Source organism: Phyllopteryx taeniolatus, chromosome 11 (genome assembly GCF_024500385.1).
Source record: "Phyllopteryx taeniolatus isolate TA_2022b chromosome 11, UOR_Ptae_1.2, whole genome shotgun sequence".
Classification (NCBI taxonomy): Eukaryota; Metazoa; Chordata; class Actinopteri; order Syngnathiformes; family Syngnathidae; genus Phyllopteryx; species Phyllopteryx taeniolatus.
This window is the reverse complement of record NC_084512.1, coordinates 13,705,091-13,720,717: the sequence shown is the minus strand read 5'-3', so window position 1 is coordinate 13,720,717 and position 15,627 is coordinate 13,705,091. Positions and strand designations below refer to the sequence as shown.

At 39.4% G+C, this 15,627-nt stretch overlaps 1 protein-coding gene across 27 annotated transcripts in view; it reads left to right on the top strand.

Annotated features, from left to right (window-relative positions):
• Window positions 1-15,627, top strand: part of LOC133486280 (neurexin-1a-like) — a 254,088-nt gene that overhangs the window by 19,157 nt on the left and 219,304 nt on the right. For 11 of the 27 annotated variants that reach the window (XR_009790980.1, XR_009790981.1, XM_061791197.1 and 8 more), the window contains exons 3-5: window positions 638-655; window positions 3,091-3,120; window positions 4,027-4,074. The exons of 5 other annotated variants lie outside the window; for them this stretch is intronic. Coding sequence is in view for 20 of the 22 variants with exons in the window: in XM_061791197.1 (XP_061647181.1) it covers window positions 638-655; window positions 3,091-3,120; window positions 4,027-4,074 (96 nt within the window). In the remaining 2 variants the exon portion in view is untranslated. Of the gene's footprint in view, window positions 1-637; window positions 656-3,090; window positions 3,121-3,677; window positions 3,998-4,026; window positions 4,075-15,627 lie in introns of those variants that run through there. 11 more of the 27 variants (XM_061791206.1, XM_061791202.1, XM_061791199.1 and 8 more) reach the window with 6 other exon arrangements.

The following is a 15,627-nucleotide window of genomic DNA, read 5'->3' as shown; positions in this document are numbered from 1 at the left end:
TTCAATTAGCAAATCACGTGGATAACACATGCTCACCTTTGCCTGCTCTGACACGGTGGATTTGTTTATCACACATGTGCGCAAACACGCACACATGCGCGCACACACACATATATATGAAGGGTCTTCTTTCCTGTTTTCTGCAATGCAAGTATCCTCGAGCAGCTCTTGTTTTCCAGAAAAAATATCCAGTGCCATGAATTAAATTTATTTGAAGTCCTTCATGCTAAAATAAATGAATTAAAGTGCCCTTCATAACACAATGCGTAATTCCGAAGATGTGCTGTACAGCCCGCAAGCATTATGTTTCATAGCTTTTATTTAAAAAAAATATATATATTTTTTTATAAAGTCGTTTAACAATCCTGCTAGATGTTTTATCAGCCTCTGAAATGTTCAGGGCAATGTAATACTTTTAAATCAGATGAACTAATAAGGGCTCAACCTTGCCATGTACTCCACTGTATGAATAAGGACAGGAAAGACTTGTACAAAATAAGAAATCTAGGGGTTATTTGAGCTCTCTTGCATGTGATTTTTCAATGCCTTGCATGCTACCATGCAAAGGCCAGTCCAAGTCTGCATGCTGCTTAATGAATGTCTTCCTTTCTTTCTCTTTGCCTGTCCGTGCTTCCAGAAGAAAAATATACTGAAGGTGGGTATAATCCTGGCTTTCAGCTCTTTATTAAAGCGGGTGTGCGAATGTGAATATTCGTGGCTGATGGACCCTAACATAAATGTTAGCAAATGTTTTGATGCAGGCAACTGTTGCATTAGTGTTGTTGATATGGTAAGTGTGGATGATCAGGTTGTGATCATTGCCTCCACCAAGGTTTCAAGTTGTTTGTTCATCTAGCTGTGTCTAAAATAAATATAAAGATAGGAATTTTTTTTCAACAAATTCATAAATATCAACAAAAGGGTTGAAAATCCTGTCAAATAATACTGTAAATGCCACATACAGTATGCCTACGCAACATATTTTGTATTCTTTCTCCAAAGATTAGTTTAAACTATGGTGCTTTCTAATTAATAATTCTTGCAGTAAAGGCCCTTAACTTGAAGTCAACCAATTATTTTTTAACATTCATAATTGCCTAACACCCCATTGTGCTACTACTGTACATAAATATCATCCAGTTTAAGTGTTGAGAAAAAAGTATTTCAAATGCTGATGTAATTTCATTGAATGATTATACAGCACAATCAAGAAGTCAGCGCTGCTGTTTATTACAATTATTTTTATAATTATGATTATTTACTATTTTACTATCCTTATTTGATTTTCAAATGTTATGTAAAGGAAAATTCAATACAATTGTGCACAGAGGCTGGCCTTGGTAAGGCAAAGCATAACTTGATTAGAGATGACTCAGACTGGAATTGTGCAATTTTCTTCTGTTCGACTTTCACAAAAGCACTGATATTTGTGTGAAACACTACAATTTATCGCAGGCTAATTTCAGTACACAATCAAACACTGTTCAGTAAAATCAATTCATTTTCTGTACTGCTTATCCTCACTAGGGTCGCGGGGTTGCTGGAGCCTAGTTCAGAAAAATATTTCTGCAAATAGTGGTCTCCACGTAAATGGAAACAGTGTCCCAATTACTCGCTAAGTACATCATCCAATTAGACAAACGCCACGTTGTCCTCAGGAGAAAAAAAAACGTCATTAAAGAGTTAAAATTTAAGCCAATTTGACATAATTTCTAATCAGAAGAGCAGTACCTAACAAGGCAGGTTCCAATTCTCCCCGATTTATTCAAGTGTGGATTCGGTGTTCCCGGTGCAGTTATTAAAGATGATATTATGTGGAGATGGTGTCTTAGCCTTTCAATAAATTGACAGGGGTCACTCCATAATGTTGTGTTTATTTTCAAGGGATATATGCACATTAAGATTAATTGGGTCCATCCTGCCTTGGTACATTTGCCATTTCTCTGCATTTCTCCATTAAATTTATTTTATTTGGTTTTGAACTCCAGTTTTACTCGACATATACTGTGATATATACTGCATCATTTCAACCAAGCACCATTATATATAGGTTGAACATAATATATGTCTATATAATTAATTTCCAGTATAATTTGTTTAATATTATTAAAAGCGGCACGGTGGACGACTGGTTAGAGCGTCAGCCTCACAGTTCTGAGGACCCGGGTTCAATCCCCGGCCCTGGCTGTGTGGAGTTTGCATGTTCTCCCCGTGCCTGCGTGGGTTTTCTCCGGGCACTCCGGTTTCCTCCCACATCCCAAAAACATGCATTAATCGGAGACTCTAAATTGCCCGTAGGCATGAGTGTGAGTGCGAATGGTTGTTTGTTTCTACGTGCCCTGCGATTGGCTGGCAACCAGTTCAGGGTGTACCCCGCCTCCTGCCCGATGACAGCTGGGATAGGCTCCAGCACGCCCGCGACCCTAGTGTGGAGAAGCGGCTCAGAAAATGGATGGATGGATGGATGAATATTATTAAAATGTGTATAGACAAATAAAGGCCTCTGCCAATAGGAAAAAGGAGATGTCTATTTTAGGTGGGGTGTTAATTTGTGGACCATGCATTAGAAAATGGCATCTATTATAGTGGAGGCCACTATTAGGGAATACTGTATATGGTATTTGGAACATTACAATACTAGTGGTTGTATAACCGGAATGATAATTGTTAGTCTATTCTACACTTTATTGGGCTCGTGACAGGCATATTTAAATAAATTTATTGTCCATATGATACATGGATGACTGAGTTGAAGTTGGTGTGGGACTTCTTCACTGTGGATGAAAATCTGTGCATTTTAAATCTCGGATACGATGAAACACTAATGACGATGTCTGAATGAGTAAGTAGCCGATGACGCATTCCAACTGTGAATGCTCATCAGGCTTGACCCTGTGTGTGCACACCTTCCTATTCCTCTCCCTCCCACTCTTCCTTATCACATCCCTTCCAGTAACACAGACATCTACTATCAAAAGAGATGCCTTTGTGTCCCTTTTTTACATAAAAAAATTTTTTTTTTTTTTTTTTTACATAACTTCCCATGATCCCTTGTTCTCTGCTGACTGTGCTCTTGTTTTCCTTTTTAAGGTCTGGCACACCTGATGATGGGCGACCAAGGTATGAGCTCTGTTCCTTTTTTCCTGCCTTCCCTCCATTGTCCCTAATGATGTCATTGTGATCTGAAATGTATATGTTTGACACCAGGACAAAACTTGACACTTCTAATGTGGTCTTTCATTAGAATGACCTCGTTGATGTTAATTCTTCAGAGTGAATGACCACTTTTACGAGCTGAATTGTCTTTTTGACTCCACACTCTGGTTAGGTCATTTTTTTTCCTCATTCTGTGTTTACAGTAAATTTAGATGGTTTACTGTGTTAACGAAAGGGCTTTTAAATATAATGCCTTCATTGTAATCACTGCAATGTAGAGGTTTCTGTCATTTTAGCTCCTGCTTATCCTTCAGCCATTGTTCATGCAACCATATTTGTTTCCATTTTTGTTTCCATTTCATCTGTATTTGCACATACAGATTGTGCAACCATCAAACCTCTTTCTCTTTTTCATTTCCTTATCCAACATTGCGCTTATTGGTGTCTCCTCCTCTCCTTTTGTTCTCCTTATTTTGGTTGGAACTTGCTTACAATATGGACCATCTCATCAAAACTCATAGGTAAAACCAAAGGTACTTCCGAACTCTGTGCTCTTAATTTATTACCCGATGGCATTCACGTACCCAATAACGTAGTTGAGGTCAGTGGCACTTTTAAATAGCTGTCTTCAAGGTAGGTGCAGCTTTTGCTTCACACATTCAATCTGTGGCCTGCCTGCTGTATGAGAGGACACAACGACACGGGCAAAAGAACATTATATGTTGCTGTCCATGGTTCAAATAATGGGTTTTTTGTTGTGTGAGGCGTGGTCATAGTGTTGTGGGCCTCCCATCCTGGCTGTGATCCTCACCTCTTCTCCCTGTGGGGTAAGTGGGCGTCTGATCTTTGCCGTTTGACTCTCCTCCTCAGGGCAGAGAGGGGAAACTTGGCTTCTAAGGTCCCTACTCAGCATTCAAGGTAAAGCCTTATTCCTTTTTTTGTGGTCAACCAAGCACAATCTAGCAAGTTGTGGTTCAATAATTGGGCATTACACATACTCAAGTAGGAGAAGATGCACTTTTGTGATGCTGAGACATGCCATTGTTCCATTTGCTTGATGTAGCTGTTTACTGTCACTAACTACATTTTTCAGTAGTTGTGTAATTTTAAATATACTGTATATTGCATAGTTGCATCTGAGCAGGTAAGCGTCTAATTCTTACCATTAAGTAATATTTTACTAAGTGTTAGTTTCTATTTTGCTAGAAGGCCTTGCTTACAACATCTACAGTATAACAATGTCTAAACTTGTTAAAAAAAAAAACACACAAACACCCAAAATGTGATTTGGATTGCTTACATTTTGCATGAATAGAAATTGCCATTTTCTGTGTTCTAAGGTAAGTGTCATTTCCCTACTCGATCTCATGTGTGTTTAAGGCTCTGCACATTGAAGTATGTTGCCTACAGGAGCTGCTCATTATTTCAGAGTGACGGATTATCCAGATGCACAAGAATGCCACAGTAATTGACCTTAGAATTTATACATAACAGTGTAGTTAGTGGAACCTCTAAAGTCAGACTGAATCCCTTCTGGAATGCTGGGAGTTCAGAATTTGCTATTTGCATTATCTTACAGTAAATTAACTTAACTCAAACTGTCACCTCATAAAACCTTTGTTAATTGTACAGGCAACGTTCAGAGTAAAATGTTAATAATCCACAAGTATAGTCTGAAGTTAACCACTAATCACCATTATTACACAGAAACAATAAAGTACTCTCAACTTTAATGGTGACTGCCAAAAAAGTCATGTTGCTAATGCACCTCAGGCATCTTGTTCTATTGAATCCTGAGAATTTTCCCCAAAATGTTTTTTTTTTTTTAATTCAGATTTTGATGTACCACTTGATAAGAACACTAGAACAAAAACACACACGAGAAACAATTTCTAGAAAACACAATGGTTCTATGACAATTGCATCTCTTGTAAAATCAATCAATCAGTCAATCAATCAATCAGTCAGTCAATCAATTAACAAATTATTGTAGGAGACCTAATTCCAATGGACAGTTGCATACAGTGAAATAGAATTAGAGCTGACTGATATGAGTTGTAATTGTAAATTACACAACCTGCTTGTACATTTTACTTGGCTCTGCAGCCAACACGGTGATGAGTAACATTGAAACAAGGCATTTTGAATCAAATATTCATGCTGAACTGCTTATGAACCCAATTGTGTGACTTTTTGCATTTGAGTTCTACTGTTTACTGATGATGATGATGGATGTGATCAACTAGGTGCAATAAGCTATGAAATGGCGACAATAATAGCCATTCAATGTATTGATAGCAGCAAAATCCCAATTTGTAGTGTAGGCATGTGTCATTTATGTGTCCACAGAATGTGTTGATGCACCAAACAAAATAGCTTTGGAATTAACAGAAGGGACGCCACAGGAAGAAGACATTGCTGATGCAGCACAAACCTGACATGCGCAGCACTTTGCCTTTAATACAGGCTTTGGTTAGTTGCCCCCATGTGGTGCAAACCTGCGCAGTCCAGTTATGTAATGTGTAGTCCCACACTTAAACAGTATATCCTCATTTGGGGAGGGACAATGGCTTGAGGTATTGATGGTGAAAATAGGATGCACAATATAAGTAAATATACACCAGACATTGTTGGTTCTTGATGTCCTCCTGTGGTCTATTAACCACATACTGGGTTTATCTTTTGTTTGGCTTTGCTCCTTTGAGAATGGGCTAGTGTATGTGTGCAGCATTTAGCTAGTGCACTAACTGGATTCCTAAAACCTTTTGTTTCTCCAGATCTACAGTATGTAGCCCTGGAAAATGCTAGGGAAATGTTAATAGTGCTTATAGACAAATCCGTCATTGCAATAAACAGCCATATGGATCTTAAGATGAACTGCAGGTTGTACGTACAAGCTTGCAGGTATAACTAGGCTCTTTCTAAAGTACTATACTTTTTAAGCAAATTAATTTTTTTATATGATTTGCTATGAAGTAGGACAGCAGATTATTTTCCTAATATTTTTATATATCACAAATTAAATTAATCTTTAATGCTTAAATCCCTGTTTGTGCACAGAAGCCAGCAATGGTGCACTAAATCCTCATTCAATATCGAGCAATTAGCTAAATTATGTTGGTTGAACATGTGGAGACTTTCATCTTGCAGTTTAATCTTCTAGATTGTCATGAAGTGGTAAGAAAATGGCTATCAAATTGCTCTTGTGTTTGGTTTGTTGGATCTAGTTTGTCCAGTGACTTGGGAGCTACCTGTGTTATAATTGTTTTACAATGTAATCCAAGTCAGACAAGTACCTGCAAGGAGCTGATTGACTCACACTGTGGCTGGACGGCACAAACACATAGACAAAAGGCAATGCCATTTCATAATGTCAAAATATACATTACACCCAAACTAGCCTTACTGATCAAACAAAGATACATTTATATTGCAATAATCCATCCATTTTCAATAGCGCTTATCCTGTTGAGGGTTTTGGGGAGTCAGTCAATCACACATACAGATCTATCTTTCTTTCTATCTACCTATCTATCTATCTATCTATCTATCTATCTATCTATCTATCTATCTATCTATCTATCTATCTATCTATCTATCTATCTATCTATCTATCTATCTATCTATCTATCTATCTATCTATCTATCTATCTATCTATCTATCTATCTATCTATCTAATCTATCCATCTATCCATCCATCCATCCATCCATCCATCTACAGTATATATATACAGGGGTGCGGCACGGTGGGCGACTGGTTAGAGCGTCAGCCTCACAGTTCTGAGGAGTGGGGTTCAATCCCCGGCCCCGCCTGTGTGGAGTTTGCATGTTCTCCCCGTGCCTGCATGGGTTTTCTCCGGGCACTCCGGTTTCCTCCCACATCCCCAAAACATGGATGAATTTGAGACTCGAAATTACCCCTAGGTGTGCATGTGAGTGTGAATGGTTGTTTGTTTGTATGTGCCCTGCAATTGGCTGGCAACCAGTTCAGGGTGTACCCCGCCTCCTGCCCGATGATAGCTGGGATGGGCTCCAGCACGCCCGCGACCCTAGTGAGGAGAAGCGGCTCAGAAAATGGATGGATGGATATACAGGGGTTACGGAAAGTATTTAGACCCCCTTAAATGTGTCACTCTTTGTTATGTTGCGCCCATTTGCTAAAATAATTTAAGTTAATTTTTTCCCTCATTAATGAACACAAAGCACCCCATATTGACAGAAAAAAACTGAATTGTTGAAATTTTTGCAGATTTATTAAAAAAGAAAAACTGAAATATCACACAGCCTTAAGTATTCAGACTCTTTGCTGTGACACTCATATATTTAACTCAGGTGCTGTCCATTTCTTCTGATCATCCTTGAGATGGTTCTCCACCTTCATTGGAATCCAACTGTGTTTGATGATATCGATTGGACTTGATTAGGAAAGCCACACACCTGTCTATATAAGACCTTACAGCTCACAGTCCATGTCAGAGCAAATGAGAATCATGAGGTCAAAGGAACTGCCTGAAGAGCTCAGAGACAGAATTGTGGCAAGGCACAGATCTGGCCAAGGTTACAATATCATTTCTGCTGTAGTTAAGGTTCCTAAGAGCACAGTGGCCTCCATAATCCTTAAATGGAAGACGTTTGGGATGACCAGAACCCTTCCTAGAGCTGGCCCTCCGGCCAAACTGAGCAATCGGGGGAGAAGGCCTTGGTGAGAGAGCTAAAGAAGAACCCAAAGATCACTGTGGCTGAGCTCCAGAGATGCAGTCGGGGGATGGGAGAAAGTTCTAGAAAGTCAACCATCACTGCAGCCCTCCACCAGTCACAACTCTGTGACTGTTCTTGAATGGCCCAGCCAGAGCCCTGACTTAAACCCAATTGATCATCTCTGGAGAGACCTGATAATGGCTGTCCACCAACATTCATCCTGACAAAACTGGAGAGGATCTGCAAGGAGGAATGGCAGAGGATCCCCAAATCCAGGTGTGAAAAACTTGTTGCATCATTCCCAAAAAGACTCATGGCTGTATGAGCTCAAAAGGGTGCTTCTACTAAATACTGAGCAAATGGTCTGAATACTAATGGCTGTGTGATATTTCAGTTTTTCTTTTTTAATAAATCTGCAAAAATTTAAAAAATTCAAATTTTTTTCTGTCAATATGGGGTGATGTGTGTACATTAATGAAGAAAAATTAACTTAAATGATTTTAGCAAATGGCTGCAATATAACAAAGAGTGAAAATTTTAAGGGTTTCTGAATACTTTCCGTACCCACTGTGTGTGTATATATATATATATATTTGTGTGTATATATATATATATATATATATATATATATATAAAAAGAGAGAGAGAGAGAGAGAGAGAAATAAAACAAATATACAGCAATGTTCCATTTAAACACCATAGTACTTTTATTTAAAATGAAATTAAGCATATATACAATGTCTGTGGAAAACTAAGATATAGATAGCTATAATGATAATGATAATATAACAATAATACTTTGTGCGTACACATAGACAAATCTCATTTGCAATCAATGACCCACATTTGGAAGCATATTTTGAAGCACAGTATGCTGTGGCTGAGAAAGTATTGATTCTGAAAAAAACCTCAAGGTTTACTGACAGAATAATTTTGGGTGTACTGTGCACTACTCATTTTGATGAGCACTGTAAATGTATTTATATTTTACTCCAAAATGGTCATCTTATCACATGGAAAAAATATTGCTTTGCTGTCACTTATTTGTGAGACCAATAGTATTTATTTAGTATTAAGCTATTAATAGAAGTTTCAAACTTCTGTCTATTTTTGTTATTAACATTGCTAAGGAGGTTATATTTTGCTTACTGTAAGTAATCATGACTACGCCAAAAGGTGTTTTAGCAGCTAACGTCAACAAATCCATCCATTTTTGTTGACTTTTTTCAGTCTAGGAAGAATACATTACATGTTAATTTCTCAGTGAACAGGATAAAATAACATAAAAGATAAAATAAGATAACCTCTATTGAATGCATGAATCTGTCAGACATAACACAAAAAAAAAAAAAAAAAAGTCGGTGCTGTTCATGTTATTGATCCAAATAATTTCTTTTTTACTTCATCTGTGCTCTATTGACTGTCATTCCAGTTGGTGATTTGTGGTTGATTGTTTGGAATTTATTGTCGGTTAAGCTCGTCTTCAAGCAACTGTGGTAAATTAGCATGTACCACACCAAACCAGGAAGACTGACAGCGAAATCTGTTCAGCTCCACTGACCGTCTCAAAGGATTACACTTGTAAGCACACATGCGCTTCGTCGTTTTAAATAAACAATAACTTGATAAATGTATTGTATTATTTGAATAAAAACCAGCCTCCCTTTTATGAGAGCGAGTGCTCATCTCCGACAGTGTTGATCCATCAAGAGAACACACTCACATTTAATACCACCTGAGACTAAGTGGCCTTTCGGACTTTTGTGAAAAATGAATTTTTGGTTGTGATGTTGCCTCGGAACGTTCCCCGAAAACTAACTCAATTTCTTCCTGCATACCAATCGATTCCTTTTTTTATTTTTTACCCAATGGCCCATTGTTATGCATCGCATCAAAGAAGGCTTTCACATGTTAGATTACTCATGTCCCCTTGTTACAAATCTGCAAAAAGAAATGACGCACTGGTGGGGAAAAACTATGACCCAAAAGTGACACATTTGTTGGATTTATCTTTAGGTTCACAGTCTACCAGCATATGTACAGTATGTGTCAATGTTGCATAGTAAAGAAGTTATAATAACTGCATCACACGATTGGAGTAGGTAAGAATCCAAGTATCAAACTGTGTTTTCAAGCAAAAACAAATGTTTCTAGTCTCACTGTATTCACAGAATAATATGATTGTAGAGTTTCAACATAAACCTGAAAGGTTAACAATATGAATACAACAATGAATTGGGCTTCAGATGGAATTACAGTGACTGATTTAGACAGTGAAACCCAGAAGTATAGTACAACTTTTTTTATGTTGGTTAAATTCCACCTCAACCTATAGGAAAACAAACTCACTATACTCGCCATATTTGCCTTGTGAATATTGTCCCAGCCTCACAGGCACCTTTCAACAACACTGTATACTGCTTCACATCATCTTTTATTACAAGAGGAGAATTTGTATGAATGGTAGTCTGTGGCTCTCCTTAGTGATACTTATAATAAAAGATGACAGACATAATTCTTTCAGCCTAAAAAAAGAATAAAAGAAAATGCAGAATAAAGGGGAGGGGGTGATCAATAACGACAAGGCTCGTTGGGCTCCAAAGCAGAATTGAAGATTTACTTGAGCTCAATACTGTTTGTCAATACCTCTCTGAGACTACGGTGATGATAAACTGTGTTTCTCGGCCTGCCGATAGAAGAGGATGAATTTTAGGAGGAGGAAGGCCATTTCCTGTTCCGCTAGAGTCCTCTATTTCTACTTAAAGTTGCTTAAATGTATTACCTGCATTGGATGTTTGTTTTAGTTACATTTTGGGCCATTTTAGCTGGCAGGGCCCAAGGATTCAAAGCTGCCCATTACTGTGATGATTTATTGTAAAGGCGATGCAATCAAATTCACGCTGTCAGTGAGCCCACAATACATTTTGTTGGCTGATTTATGGGATTTAGCTGGCGTCAAAGGGCCACCATCTCTAATAGTACATTCATCTTCGATTATTAATCTGTCATGTTACCCTGTTGACATGTTGTATTTGTATTTTAGAATCGGTAAAATAATGAGTGATTTCGTTTACTGTATATTTTGTGGATATTATTATTATTATAATGATTATTGTTACAATTTATTATTTTTATTAGTGTTATGATGATGATGATGAAGATGCTTGCTACATATAATGTCAGTGATCTTATCAGACAGCTTTGAGTAAACAATATTTTTTTCACCATTTTGAAAAGATACTGGTAAGATCTAGCAAACTCTAGAGCATTCTCATAAAAAATAGTTAAATCGTTAGAGCAGTAGTTTTTAACCTTGTTGGAGGTACTGCACCCTACAACTATTGTATGTGCCTTCACCAAATCCCTTTTAATGGAAAAAATAAAATGTGATTTATTTTATTTTTTTTAATTAACAACACAGGCACATATTGGAGGATATCTTTGCACAAAGTGCAACATGCATCATTTGCTCATAAAACCAACAAATCATGAATTTCTCTTAACAATCAAAAACCTGACTCAATGGATATTTACTGCAAATCAATGTAACTTTTGCTGTTGCCTTACAGAGATGTTCAGGAATTCTGGACTCCACCTTGGCAAGGGCCACTCTCTCTCACAATTTCTTTTCCTTGTTTTTATGTACACCATCTTTGAAAAGAATTACTCAGAAAGATATGTTGTAACAAACAGTATGAGTATCTCATAGGCTTTCTACGATTTGGTGACGCCAAAAGGCTGAGAGTATTGTTGTTCTGAAGAGTTGTCACGAACCATATGAGTGGGGTGAACGAAATCGACACACACACACACGCACAGGCACACACACGCACACACACACACAGTGGGCCTCATTCAATAATAAATGTATGGAAATGTTATTACAAGTTGAGTATATATGCAAAATTACCATCAGATTCATACCATGTGCGTAACGGACAACTTTCTTCACACCACCATTCGTATGTTAGTGAATCAGAATTCATTCTGAATGACAAGATTGTGCCTGCGCGCTGCATCCTCCCACATCCCAAAAACATGCCTGGTAGGTTGATTGAAGACTCTAAATTGCCCTTAGGTGTGAATGTTTGCGCGAATGGTTGTTTGTTTCTATGTGCCCTGCGATTGGCCGGTGACCAGTTTAGGGTGTACCCCGCCTCTCGCCCGAAGATAGCTGGGATAGGCTCCAGCACGCCCGCGACCCATGTGAGGATAAAACGGTACAGAAAATGGATGTATTGATAAATGACTGTAGTTTCAATACCTTGTGCATCTTAGGTAAAAGATGTGTGTTTGACATTTTTTCGAAAACTGATAATTGATTATTTGTGCGTACGCATGGTCTGAGGAGGTTATAAATTTGTTTGCAGAGTACGAACAAATTCAAGTACACACATTGACGCACAAACCTGGGCGTATGCACTGTTGGTGAAGGAGGCCCAGTTTGTGTGTCTTCTTGACCTCTGCTGAACTCAAGACTGACTCACTGAACCCCTGGGGTTCGATCGTATCCAGGTTAAGAACCAATATGTTAGAGCATTAACACATTGACAAAGGGTGTAAATAATTTTGGATATCGAACTTTTTGTAAAATCCCCCAAAATAATGCAAATGTAAATCATCCATCCATCCATCTATTTTCTTTACCGTTTCTCCTCACTAGGGTCGCGGGCTGCTGGAGCCTATCCCAGCTATCTTCGGGCAGGAGTCGGGGTACACCCGGAACCGGTCGCCAGTAAATCAAAATGTACTTAAAATTTACTAAAATCTAGGCTAGGGTATGAATAATTACGGGCCTGCCATATTTATCCATTCTTTCTTACCAAGCAACATTTCAAGTTGATAGCTTTTTATTTTTTTTTATTTTTTTTACTTAGCCTAAGCTTAGAAGCAGGAGGACTTTGTTGTTATTGCTTCACAGTTATTTTTTTCAGCACCTAATCATGACTTCCTGACATCATTGTTGTCACTTGTCACAAGATTATGTCAGTGTTGTGTAATATGTTCCTGTGAATGATATAACCTCGGGCATGCCATGGGCATCGACAGACTGAAAAAATAAGTCACATACTGTATTATCATGACATGCCTACCTCTGATAATTAGCATGATCATCTCGATGCAGTGCCTACTTGAGTATGTACTATGCATCATAGAATCATTGTGATTATCATTGATTGACACAAGCCACTAATTAATGTTAACCCTTAATTAAAGGTATATTCGGAATATAGGTTGACTATTGGTACAATATTGTGACCAGGGAAAACCAAAAGTGGCTTAATTTCCAATGATGCATGGTGAGAAAGTGGCAGGGCTCCCTGTGGGAAATTGAATAGTCCATTTCAAATCGAGTGAGCCCTGTAAAATCCATGGGGGTCAGTGGCAATTTGTCTCGGGAGGTGTGCACCAAGAGTCATTACACTCAAGACCAGAATGTCCTAAGGGACAAAAACGATGTTTAGAAAGGAGGCCTTGAATCACCTTTTCTGCACACAAAATATATGTACATCTCTCTTTGCTTTGTTTTTACATTGTAAATCAGAAGGAAATTTTTTAATTTCATTTTAATATTGAGCATTAAGTTCCATAGCTGCGTTCATCCATCCATCCATTTTCTACTGCTTATCCGGGTCGGGTCGCGGGGGCAGTAGCTTTAGCAGGGACGCCCAGACTTCCCTCTCCACAGCCACTTCATCCAGCTCTTCCAGGGGGATCCCGAGGCGTTCCCAGGCCAGCCAAAAGACGTAGTCTCTCCAGCGTGTCCTGGGTCGTCCCCGGGGTCTGCCCCCGGTGGGACGTGCCTGGAACACCTCACCAGGGAGGTGTCCGGGAGGTATCCGAATCAGATGCCCCAGCCACCTCATCTGGCTCCTCTCGATGTGGAGGAGCAGCGACTCTACTCTGAGATCCTCCCGGATGACTGAGCTTCTCACCCGGTCTCTAAGGGAGAGCCCAGACACCTTGCGGAGGAAACTCATTTCAGCCGCTTGTATCCGGGATCTTGTTCTTTCGGTCACGACCCACAGCTTGTGACCATAGGTGAGGGTAGGAACGTAGATCGACCGGTAAATCGAGAGCTTCGCCTTTCGGCTTAGCTCCTTCTTTACCACAACGGACCGATACAAAGTCCGCATCACTGCAGATGCTGCACCGATCCGCCTGTGGATCTCCCATTCCATTCTTCCCTCACTTGTGAACAAGACCCCAAGATACTTGAACTCTTCCACTTGGGGCAGGATCTCATCCTGACCTGGAGAGGGCATGCCACCCTTTTCCGACTGAGGACCACGGTCTCAGATAGCTGCATGACTGCTAAATTTGTAGATTTATAAAATTATTACATTGTTTTTGTTCCAAGCATGACCTTTGTCTTAAGATAGCTAGAGAGAATTGTTGCTTTCTACTGTGCCACATGAAGACAGGACCAATTTATTGAAAACTTAACTCTGGCTGTATTTGAATACTTGGAATCTCTATCTGTGAGAAGGCCTTTAGAGTGGGCTCATATTTATATAATTTTGTTCTCAGCCCAGCTTGAGCATTTTAGTCATGTGTGGTTTAATTTTTGTTCATTTATTTAATTTTTTTCTGATTATTTAATTCACATTTTCAGGTCATTAAAATGCCCCGAAATGTTGAACAGAATAATTAGACTTGTGTTTTTAATGTTCTGTCCCGTCCCTTTACAGTATACACATTTCATTTACTTACATAATGTATGTATGCATCACCTTTAAGTGCCTGGTGTTGTCACTTGTGCAAGAATGTTGTCTGACACGATCTGCAATTTCATAGTCTGAATTGCGGTGTCCCATTTGACTTGAATGCAACACGAGATCTTGGATGTAGAAGCACCATTTTCCTGCCTATTTCCAGTGCTGCTGAAAGAATGTTTTTCACTCAGACGGCAAGAAATTCATCTGCCTGTGTTATTCATGTAGCCTCCAGTCTCATTTCCTGTCGTTCTCCCCTCCCTTCCACTCTTGTTCCTGGCTTCACATCACCTGTGCACTGCCCCCACATCCTTTGAGAGTGAGCCAGGGAAAGACAGTAGGAGATTACAAGACCCCACTTGGTCCACTGCTGTTCTATCAATGAGTGTCTCTGAGCAGAGTCTTGTTCCACTTTCTGGATGAGCTCCACCGTGGTGCAACAAAACATAAAAATGCCAGAAAGGCTGCTGCTTTGCATTGTTGTTCAAGGAGGTTCGGCTCTTTTAATATTGATTTTGGTCTGCTGCACAAAAAGCCATTGCTCTAACAGTTTTCAGAGCTCAGGCTTAAAAAACAAAAACATGAAAAAAAAATGTAACATGATTACGTATGTCACGAGTTGATCCAGACGGGACCCAAGGGCAGGTAGAGGCTGAGAGGTTATGATGAAAAGTTTTTATTGAACAAAGGGGAATGGAGATGGTCCTTGAGTTATGCTGGTGGGTTTTTGAGGCATGAAACGTGTGGCAGGCGGTGGCGAGGACAGGCGGCTGGCTTGACTTTGGGGGTGCGAGGAACACGGAGGGAACACAGAGGGGCGCAAAGCGCCACCAGGCTCCAACAAAAAGGACTGGAGGGCATCGCTCATGACACCCCTGGCATCCTACCAGGTTTCCCCGGGTGAGCTGCATAAAAGTCATGAAGAAGGGAGTCATCCAAAATCAGCTTCCAGGAAATCCAGGAACACTCCTCTGGACCATGTGTTAAGGCTTTTGGCGGAACGGAGGTAAGCGAGATTCTTGTGGTCAGTCCAAATGATAAACGGCATTTCAGTCC